General features: G+C 38.3%; 1 protein-coding gene across 1 annotated transcript in view; it reads right to left on the reverse strand.

The window, feature by feature from the left end:
- MTHFD2L (methylenetetrahydrofolate dehydrogenase (NADP+ dependent) 2-like) overlaps positions 1-9,927 on the reverse strand; it is a 140,116-nt gene that overhangs the window by 24,867 nt on the left and 105,322 nt on the right. Inside the window, exon 7 of the mRNA XM_010838176.1 lies at positions 1,746-1,871. Within this exon, the coding sequence (XP_010836478.1) occupies positions 1,746-1,871 (126 nt within the window). The remainder of the gene's footprint in view (positions 1-1,745; positions 1,872-9,927) is intronic.

Raw genomic sequence — 9,927 nt, forward strand, 5'->3', positions numbered from 1 at the left:
AAAAAAAAAAAAAAAAAGGTCAACTTTTAAAATGAAATCTATCCTTACTTGAAATTTCAAGTTTAGAAATTCAAATATATTATAGATATCTGACATTAGTGACTGAACATGAAAAATTAAATAAAGAAAAGAGGTCATTTCCTAAACAGGTCAGTATGGACACATACATGCTCCCTTGGGGAGCCACCTTGCTTGGCTGGCAGGCTCCATGAATGACAGCCTGTGAGGGCAGCAGATGATAAAGTCCATCTGTACTTTGCTCTCTTCATCATTCTGTCTCCAGAGCTTTTGTCTTCAGGCTTCCCTTTTCTTTTTAGCACCGGGCTTAGCATCCCTGCTTGAACCTGGTCCCTGATGCACCCTGGAATCTCACATTCAAGGGGCCAATACCTTACTCAGAAGGACGCTCCTGAGTCTCTGTATAGTCATTTGTATTACATACCACGCTAGGACTTGGGCAAACCATCATCTAATGACCAAATTCCAAGAGAAAATGTGAAGTTTGAATTATTTTTAAAAAGAGCATGATTTTTCCTTTCAATTTGTCTGTAAAGACACACTTTTAACTTGTGGAAGTTCTTGCATGACCCTGCTTTTTGGCCAGAATGACCAATCCAATATATAAAATATTTCTAATATGAAAATTACTCTATTACATCCATGTATTATTAGACAGCTAAGATTCCTAAATTATACTGAAAAGCCCAATGCAGATAAGTATTCGACAAAGATATTGGAAGTAAAATTGGATTAGGGGTCAGGCATCTAAAAATATATCTATCTTGGGGTTAAGTTTCTTCATCTATACAGCTAAGGCATTGGGTTAGAATTTCTTTTATTCCTACACATTGGCTGCTTTGTTTCCTTCATCGGCCATAGTAATGTTAACCTAACTCTTCTTTCTCATCCTCTTTAAAACACAAGTGAGGGATATTGACTTGAATTATCCAGGGAACTATTTAGATCTGAAATATAGTGAGGGCTAGCAAACACATCCCAAGTCGCCTTCTGGCTCTGAGAATGAATGGCTGAGTATAAAGCACGGATGATGAAGGACAGAGATACACTCCCAACAGTCAAAACAATGCTAAGAAAACTGCACTACAAGGAATTTAATCTTAAAACTAAATATTAATGATGTCATTACATTTTTCTCCAAAAAAGGAAGAGGAGGGAAGGAAGGACAGAAGGAAAGAAAGACGGAAGGTAGGAAGGAAGAAGTGAAAGAAAGAGGTCAGGCAGAAGGAAGGAAATACGTGAGTGTCATTACACTCTTTTCCATCAGAGGAAATAATTAATAATAGTGCCAAAATCTGGGCTTCCCTGATGTTCTAGTGGTTAAGAATCTGCCTGCCAATGCAGGGGACACGGATTCAAACCCTGGTCCAGGAAGATCCCACGTGCCATGGAGCAACTAAGCCCATGTGCCACAACTACTGAGCCAGTGCTCTACAGCCTGTGAGCTGCAACTGCTGAAGCCTGCAAGCCTAGAATCCGTGCTCCACAAGGGAAACCACTGCAGGGAGAAGCCTGGGCAGCACAATGAAGAGCAGCCCCTGCTCACTGCAACTAGAGAAATGTCTGTGAAGCAACAAAGATCCAGCACAGCCAAAATAAATAATCTTAAAAAAAATTATAAAAAAGTAATGCCCCAATTAAATAGAAAATCTCTCCTTCAACTATCAAAACATGCAAAGTTGAACCTCTGTTTTTCTTCATTTGTCAAAAGAGATGCACTTTATTACCTTCAAAGTCCACATCTCCAACGAGTTTTGTCTTTCCTGTGATTGGATCATAGACATAGTTGATACCAACGTCGATTACAGCAGCACCTTCCTTAACCATATCCGATGTGATCAACTTTGGGATACCTAGAAGCAAAACAGAGTTGTAAAACACTGGGAAATACTTAAACTTTGTCCTTGAGCATAACAAAGATTTATACATCTGGTATTTTTGTTGTCATGGAAAGGTAGCACATGAGGGTATCACTGGATGAAATCCTGCTAGGGTTTACCCTTCACCTCAGAGATTGCTTAGCAGACTTCAAATGGACCCAGCTTGAGCAGCTTCCTTTTGTATCTCATGTACTGTAAATAGCATGGGGAGATTATGGAGATAAAACAGGCTTCTGTTGAGGGTGAGTGCAGTGCAGTGAAAACAACCAGGAAGATGGAGGCAGAGACAAGGAAGCGAGGGAGGGAAGGAGGATAAAAAAGACAAAACGTGAAATGGTAATATTCATTTTTCTCAGGGTTGTGGTAAACTGTAAAGCGCTGTGCACAAAGTAGTATCTTATCATTTCCAAACATGAAAGGCTATCCTGCTTTGATTTTTCCTTGGTTTCTTTGATTCATCATGTCTGTATATAACTTGGAATGGTAAGAAACCGTACATTCTACTCAGTGTTTCTCCATTTGAATTTGAAAGATAGCTCTACAGAAATGTGATGTCACCATCTATTTTTTATAACTCTTTTCAAATTTTATTTCAAGTGCAACAGTACCAGCTAACAATAGCTAGTGCTCCATTTTTTTTTTTTTGCTATAAGTTAACAAATCATTCCTAAACTCAGTGTCTTAAACCAACAACTTATTATTATTTTCCACAGTTGTGTGAGTTGACTGAGCTCAACTGGATGTATCTTCCTGGGGGTCTTTCACATAAATGGAGTCAATTAGTGGCTGCAGCTTGAAGCATCTCAACCTGTGACATCATTGGTTGTCCGAGGTGGTGCGTTCACAGGCCTGCAGTTGAGCTCATCTGGGGATGTTGACTAGAGCACATAGACGTGGCCTCTCCATACAGCTGGACTTCTCACAGCCCCACAGCTGGCTTCCAGGAGTGAGTGTTCCAAGTGGCAGCAAACAGAAGGCACCATTGCTTGAGGATGGAACCTGGAAACTAGCACAGTGTTGCTTCTGTCATATTCTATTGGTCAGGCAGTGACAGAATCCACTTAGACTGAAAAGGAGGGGTAGAGACACCACTTCCTAATGGGAGAAGAATCAAAGAATTTGTGTCCATCTTTATTCCATCAGCATGCCTCTGGAGGACACTGTGTCTGGAATGTGATTTACTCATTTTCACACTACATCCCTTAACCAGAATAGGGGAATCTGTTTGGTATCATCAGAGGCTTTCTTCTATCATCTGAATATCCAGATGCTTTAACTGTCATCTTGTGACATATGATTTTTAGTGATAGTAAGAATTAAAAGGCTAAAAAGACAGTGCCAAAATAGATGCAGCTAGCTGACAAGGTTCCTCAGCCATACCAATGATACAACCAAGATGGTTATCAGTGCTTGAGAGATATTTTTTCTCTTGCTTTCCTATCCTGTCCCAGAGAAGTTCTCCCTTTTTATCAGTTCTAGAGGGTCAGACACTACTGAGCGACTTCACTTTCACGTTTCACTTTCATGCATTGGAGAAGGAAATGGCAACCCACTCCACTGTTCTTGCCTGGAGAATCCCAGGGACGGGGGAGCCTGGTGGGCTGCCATCTATGGGGTCGCACAGAGTTGGACACAACTGAAGCGACTTAGCAGTAGCAGCAGCGGCAGCATAGATATTGAGTAATGCTCCAAATAAAGTAATAAAATCCTGTATATTCTTGGCAGCCAATAGAAAAAGAAACCATAAGTGATTATGGCAGCAGGAAATATTTTAAAAATTAAAATGACAATGAAGTAGTTATTAAAATCCAGCTACTATGATTTTGGGAAAGATCCAGATCTCCCTTTCAATTAGGACCATTCAATACAGTATTTCAATGAATATCAATTGGCAGTGGTCAAATACACAGTTTTCCAAAGCGAGGGAAATGTGAGCTTGATTTTAATTCTCAGGAAAATTACAAAATGGAAAACAACTGAATGCATTCTTTTTTTTTTTTCTGATGATGATGTTACATATGTCCATTGCAGAAAATGTCAAAAATATCTAAAAGGTTAAGCTGAAACAAAAATCACTATAATCTTGCCATCCAAAGATAATAAGTGTATTTTATTGTATTTGTTTCTAGGATTTCAAAATGTTTCTTCATTAGCTATAAAAGCCTATAAAAAGATATATAGTTTCGTTTGTATTGCTTATCTTTGAATTAAAATTAAATTGTAAGCATTTTCCTATTTCATCAATTATTTAAAATTTAAAAAACACATGAAATAATTTATTATATAAATTACCATAATAAGTTATTCATTCCTGCAGTCTTTTCAATACTTTGCTATCATAAATAATGCAGTGATGATCATTTGTGTTCAGGAAACTATGATTTCTTATCTGCAGCAGCAAGTTTGACAGTTTTTCACTGAACCCTTATGATGGGATTCAGTGAAACATGATGGAAAAACATGGGTTGAATAAAAGCTCTCAATGGTAGAGTCATGACTGATTAAATAATACATTCTGAAACAGTTTATCAATGCATCTATAAGAAGGTCTCTTGAGGTCTTCCATGAAAAGTATCTTTCAGTGCCACTTTAAAATTTTGTGAGAACTTGGAAGAATGCATTGGCATCTCAATAGTTATTTTATCTTTGTCGTCCTCCAGGTCCATTTTCCACCCTTCTCTGCTCTACTTTATGGCAGGGATGGGACTGATTCTTACAGAGGTCTTGTGTATTTCATCTTTCTCTCTCTCGGAACCCTGTCACAGCCATGAGAACAAATACAAGCCTCCCTGCTGGCAGATCCAAATCCTGTGGAAGAGAGCTGAGTCGTTTCAGGGAAGCCATCCTAGACCAGCCATCTACCCAACCAACAGCTGAAGGCAGATGTTTGAACAAGCCAAGTCATGGTCAGAATATTTGAGCTAAGGTCACCATAATTGACCAGCTGAACCAGATTCAGGAGAAATTTATTTTAAAGGGTGGTTGTTTAAATTGACTGAGTTTGGGGGTGTTTGGTTGTTTTTTAATACAGCAAAAGCTGCATAATCCATATTAGTAAATGACACAAAATTGGACAGAATAGCTAGTAGGTAGCTACTTTGGAATAGTGGACTATCAATAGCAGTAAGAATTTGAAAGAGGTTCTGTATATAATTCTGACCAGCTGGCTGTACTTGATTAAAAACTCACTAAAAACTATTAGGTTGTTCCAAGACAAATAATGTCCAGATACAGGGATGTAATGTTTTCCACTATATTTTCAGCAGACTCTCTCTGAAAATGTTGGTTGTATTCTGGAGGCTGATCTCAAGAAGAATGTTGAGAATGGATCTGGAAATCATGTCATATGGAACAAGTGCTATCAAACTAGTTGGTTCAACTGTTTACCCATCAGGTTGTGACAAGAAGAAAAAGTTTATGCCACAATGTAAATCAACTATATCAGTAAACAACCTTTTAAATTAAGCTATCTTTATTTTTTCATAGAATTTTTCAATGATAGCAATATGTTGATTTCTTTTTTTTTTAATTTTGGCAGGGCTGGGTCTTCTTGCCTTGTGCAGACACTTTGTTGCAGCACCTGGGCTTCTCTACTTGCAGCATATGCTGCAACTAGTTGTCCCATGACATGTAGGATCTTAGTTCCCTGACCAGGGATTGAACTCTTGTCCTCTGTATTGGCAGGCAGATTTTTAACCACTGGACCATGAGGGAAGTCCCAGTATGCTGATTTATATTCTGCCACAGCTCTTTATATTGATGTGGATCTATAACTTATAGTTCCCAAAGGGTAAGGAACAGCCATGGGTCAGTATTGGTCAATACATTGAATATCTCTGAAACACAGGAATGGTTGAATAAACTCAAGTTGCCTTTCTCAGGGGGAAAAAACCCCTAAAAAGTAAAAATAATCAAAACCCAATAATTGTGTCTTCAATGTGTTAAACTATATAGGGAGTTGATTTACTTTATATATTTTCAGAAGGAAGAATGAAGGGACAAGGAAAGGAATAGATTTTAGCTCAAAATCGGAGAATATTTTAATAATAATAAGCCACAAAGAGAAATCCTGTCCTTATTCCCTATTAGAAATGTTCACAATTGGGTAAAGATGAGATTGAATTGGGAAAGTGAATGATGCTTTCAAATTTTATGATTTAAAGATTCTCTTTTGTCTAATTAAAATAATGTTTTTCTTTCTTCTCTCAAGTAATTCATTTCTGAACCCTTGCAGACTTCTGACCCTGCCATTCTGCTAAACAAAAGAAATAATACAAATTGTACTTAACAGTTGAAATGATAACAAATAGGCATATATGATGCCTGCTTCAGATGTGTTAGATAAGTGGCCCACTGACATTGTTGTCTTGTAGAGACAAATGACTGGAAGTAAAGTTGTTCATTAACTGTACCTTAAAAGACACTGGAAGAAATTTCTTAAACATGAGGTATTTGGTTCCCCAAATAAACAAATGCAATAAATTAAATTATCATTTGATAAAATGGAACATTAAAAACTATTTAAACATTTGGAAAAGACTTTCAGTTTAGTTCAGTTCAGTCACTCAGACGTGTCTGACTCTTTGTGACCCCATGGACTGATTTTAGATATTAGTCTAAAAAAAAAGACTTCAGATAATAGTAGAATGTGAAGTCAGAAAAATTTTTGTTTTTTTGTTAAAGTTGAAAATGAACAGTAGGTTCAAGTGAACATTTCCTATGAGCTTTTTCTTTTTGATGTAATAGTTCCATAGAAACCTATCCTCAATTCTTATATAATTTGAAGTCTCAAGCATTATGTGTGAGAACCAAAACCATCCACATCCACATAACTTACTCTATATATTAACATAACTTTATTATTTCATTATCTTTATCAATGCAACTTTATTACTCTAAGAAACTCTTGCTCAGAAAGATAAAAGTTGTAAGCAATTTTATTGTCTCAAGAACACATCAAAAGGCTTATTTTAATTAACATCAAACTGATATCTCAACAGATAGTATCAAAATTTTTGAGACTCTTGGAAATCCTTGCTTTAAATCCTCTCCTTGTTGTGTCTTCAATCCTAAACTCTTATATTATGATCTTTACCTAATCCTACTGAAAATCTCTTATTATGAGACTTGCCTTAAAACAAACTTTATGCTTAATCTCTTGCAACCCTATGGACTGTGGCCCACTAGGCTCCTCTATCCATGGGATTCTTGAGGCAAGCATTCTGGAGTGGGTTGCCATTTCCATTTCCAGGGGATCTTCCCCATCCAAGAATCAAACCCACATCTCCTGCATTGCAGGCAGATTCTTTACTATCTGAGCCACCAGGGAAACCCCCAAAACAAACTTCAACATATCCAAAATGTTCCAACTTTGCTTCTACACCCTAAGATGTTACTAAGGTAAAGTAGCTCACTGGGGCTGGTGGCGGGGGATGCGATTTCTGATTTGTGGAATTTGGTGATCCTGTGGTATACGTATTCCTGTCATGGCTGACTTCAAGTTACCAAGCTGACATCACTGAACATGGAATTGGGAAGAGATGTTCAGAATCCTTCTCAGGCTAATAAGAGTTAGCTCCAGCACCCCACGGCCTCTAAGGGACTGTCAAGATAGTGTTCTCCCATGTTTCTCTAACCTAAACTCAGATTTATCTTATTGATGGATTGTTTGGAATAACATCTGGGGGAAACCAGTGTTCAACAATACTGGGGATCTGTGAAAATCTAATCAAGAACTTCCCTTGGGGGAGGTGGGAGGGGGGTTCAGGATTGGGAACACATGTACACCCGTGGCAGATTCATGTTGATATATGGCAAAACCAATACAATATTGGAAAGTAATTAGCCTTTAATTAAAATAAATAAATTTAAATTAAAAAAAAAAAGAACTTCCCTTGGCATGGTCTACGACCTCAAGTTGGAACCATGGTTGCCTCTTTGGCCCTTTGAGCCTCTTGCTGGTGCAGGGAGCTGTTGGCCTCCGTGACTGGGATGATGAGGTAAGTCTTGCATTGAGTCCCAACTCTTATTTCTTTTCTTTAAAGGTCCCCAAATGCTGAGTTTATTTTGTCTTCTTTAAATAAGAAACTCATTTTAGGAATCCTTTGATTATATGTTCAGTTAAATAACTTTTATCTTTGGTAGAAGTCAGTGCTATTACTTACAACACAATTTGTCTCTATCGCTGTTATCTTTTGTTGTATATCTACAAAGGAAGAGTTCACAGGGAGGGGATGTGGGTAAGGTAGATAAATCCATTACTCGAACTGACCCTGAAGACTGAAAAATTCAGAAAGTGTCTTTTGAATTTTGGAAAATCCTATGGATAAGTTTTGCCTCAGATCACTTGTTCCCTTGGCTAAGATGGTAAAAAAATCTGCATGCAGTGCAGGAGACCTGGGTTCGATCCCTAGGTCAGGAATATCCTCTCAAGAAGGGAATGGCTACCCACTCCAGTGTTCTTGTCTGGAGAATTCCATAGACAGAGGAGCCTGGCAGGCTTACAGCCCATTGGACCACAAAGGGTTGGATACGACTGAAGTGATTTAGCATTAGCACGGCATCCCAAATATCCACTGTTCTGCTTTTTTTTTTTTAATGTTTCAGAGGGAGTATCTGAGGCCTTCAGATTCCAAAATTGTTCCCTTAAAATATGTCTTCACCAAGGCAAACAAAAAGTGAAAAACTAAAAATGATCTCTTTTAGAGTCTTCCAAGTCTTAGTACTTTCTTCAGTTTAATAAGGAGCTCATGGTCTGAGCCACAGTCAGCTCCCAGTCTTGTTTTTCCTGACTGTATAAAGCTTCTCCATCTTTTGCTGCAAAGAATATAATCAATCTGATTTCAGTGTTGACCATCTGGTGATGTCCATGTGTAGAGTTTTCTCTTATATTGTTGGAAGAGGGTGTTTGCTATGACCAGTGCGTTCTCTTGGCAAAACTCTCTTAGCCTTTGCCCTGCTTCATTCCATATTCCAAGGCCAAATTTGCCTGTTACTCCAGGTGTTTCTTGACTTCCTACTTTTGCATTCCAGTCCCCTATAATGAAAAGGACATCTTTTTTGGGTGTTAGTTCTAAAAGGTCTTGTAGGTCTTCATAGAACCGTTCAACTTCAGCTTCTTCAGCATTACTGGTTGGGGCATAGACTTGGATTACTGTGGTATTGAATGGTTTGCCTTGGAAACGAACAGAGATCATTCTGTCGTTTTTGAGATTGCATCCAAGTACTGTGTTTCAGACTCAGTCGTTTTTGAGATTGCATGCAAGTACTGTGTTTCAGACTCACGTTGACCATGATGGCTACTCCATTTCTTTTAAGGGATTCCTGCCCGCAGTAGTAGATATAATGGTCATCTGAGTTAAATTCACCCATTCCAGTCCATTTTAGTTCGCTGATTCCTAGAATGTCGACATTCACTCTTGCCATCTCCTGTTTGACCACTCCCAATTTGCCTTGATTCATGGACTTAACATCCCAGGTTCCTATGCAATATTGCTCTTTACAGCATCATACCTTGCTTCTGAGATGGCTGGATGGCATCACCAACTCGATGGACGTGAATTTAAGTGAACTCCAGGAGATGGTGATGGACAGGGAGGCCTGGCGTGCTGCGATTCATGGGGTTGCAAAGAGTCAGACACGACTGAGCGACTGAATTGAACTGAAGTCTTAGTATAAATCAAATAGCTCTTATCTTATTATTTATCTTCCCCTAACTTAAGTTTCTCCACTTCCTCTGACTTGTTCCTTTTACCTCCTGACTGGCTAGAAAAATCTCCAAAGTACAATTACTTCAAAAAATTAACCACCCCTCCCCTCACCATCAGAAACAGGGAAAATTGCATTGTTTTAAGGTCTAGTCTCATACTGAGCCAAAAAGAAATCAGAAGAATTTAGAAAAGTTGTGTATATTAGACAAGGTCTTTTGGAAACTATCCCCTCCTGTGAGCTTAGATTGAATGCTGCTTCTGTCTTCCATCCACTGGAGAATTCAGAGGCAAGTTCTTTAATACCTTTAGACAGTTCTCAT

Source organism: Bison bison, unplaced genomic scaffold (genome assembly GCF_000754665.1).
Source record: "Bison bison bison isolate TAMUID 2011002044 unplaced genomic scaffold, Bison_UMD1.0 scf7180017864092, whole genome shotgun sequence".
Lineage (NCBI taxonomy): Eukaryota > Metazoa > Chordata > Mammalia > Artiodactyla > Bovidae > Bison > Bison bison.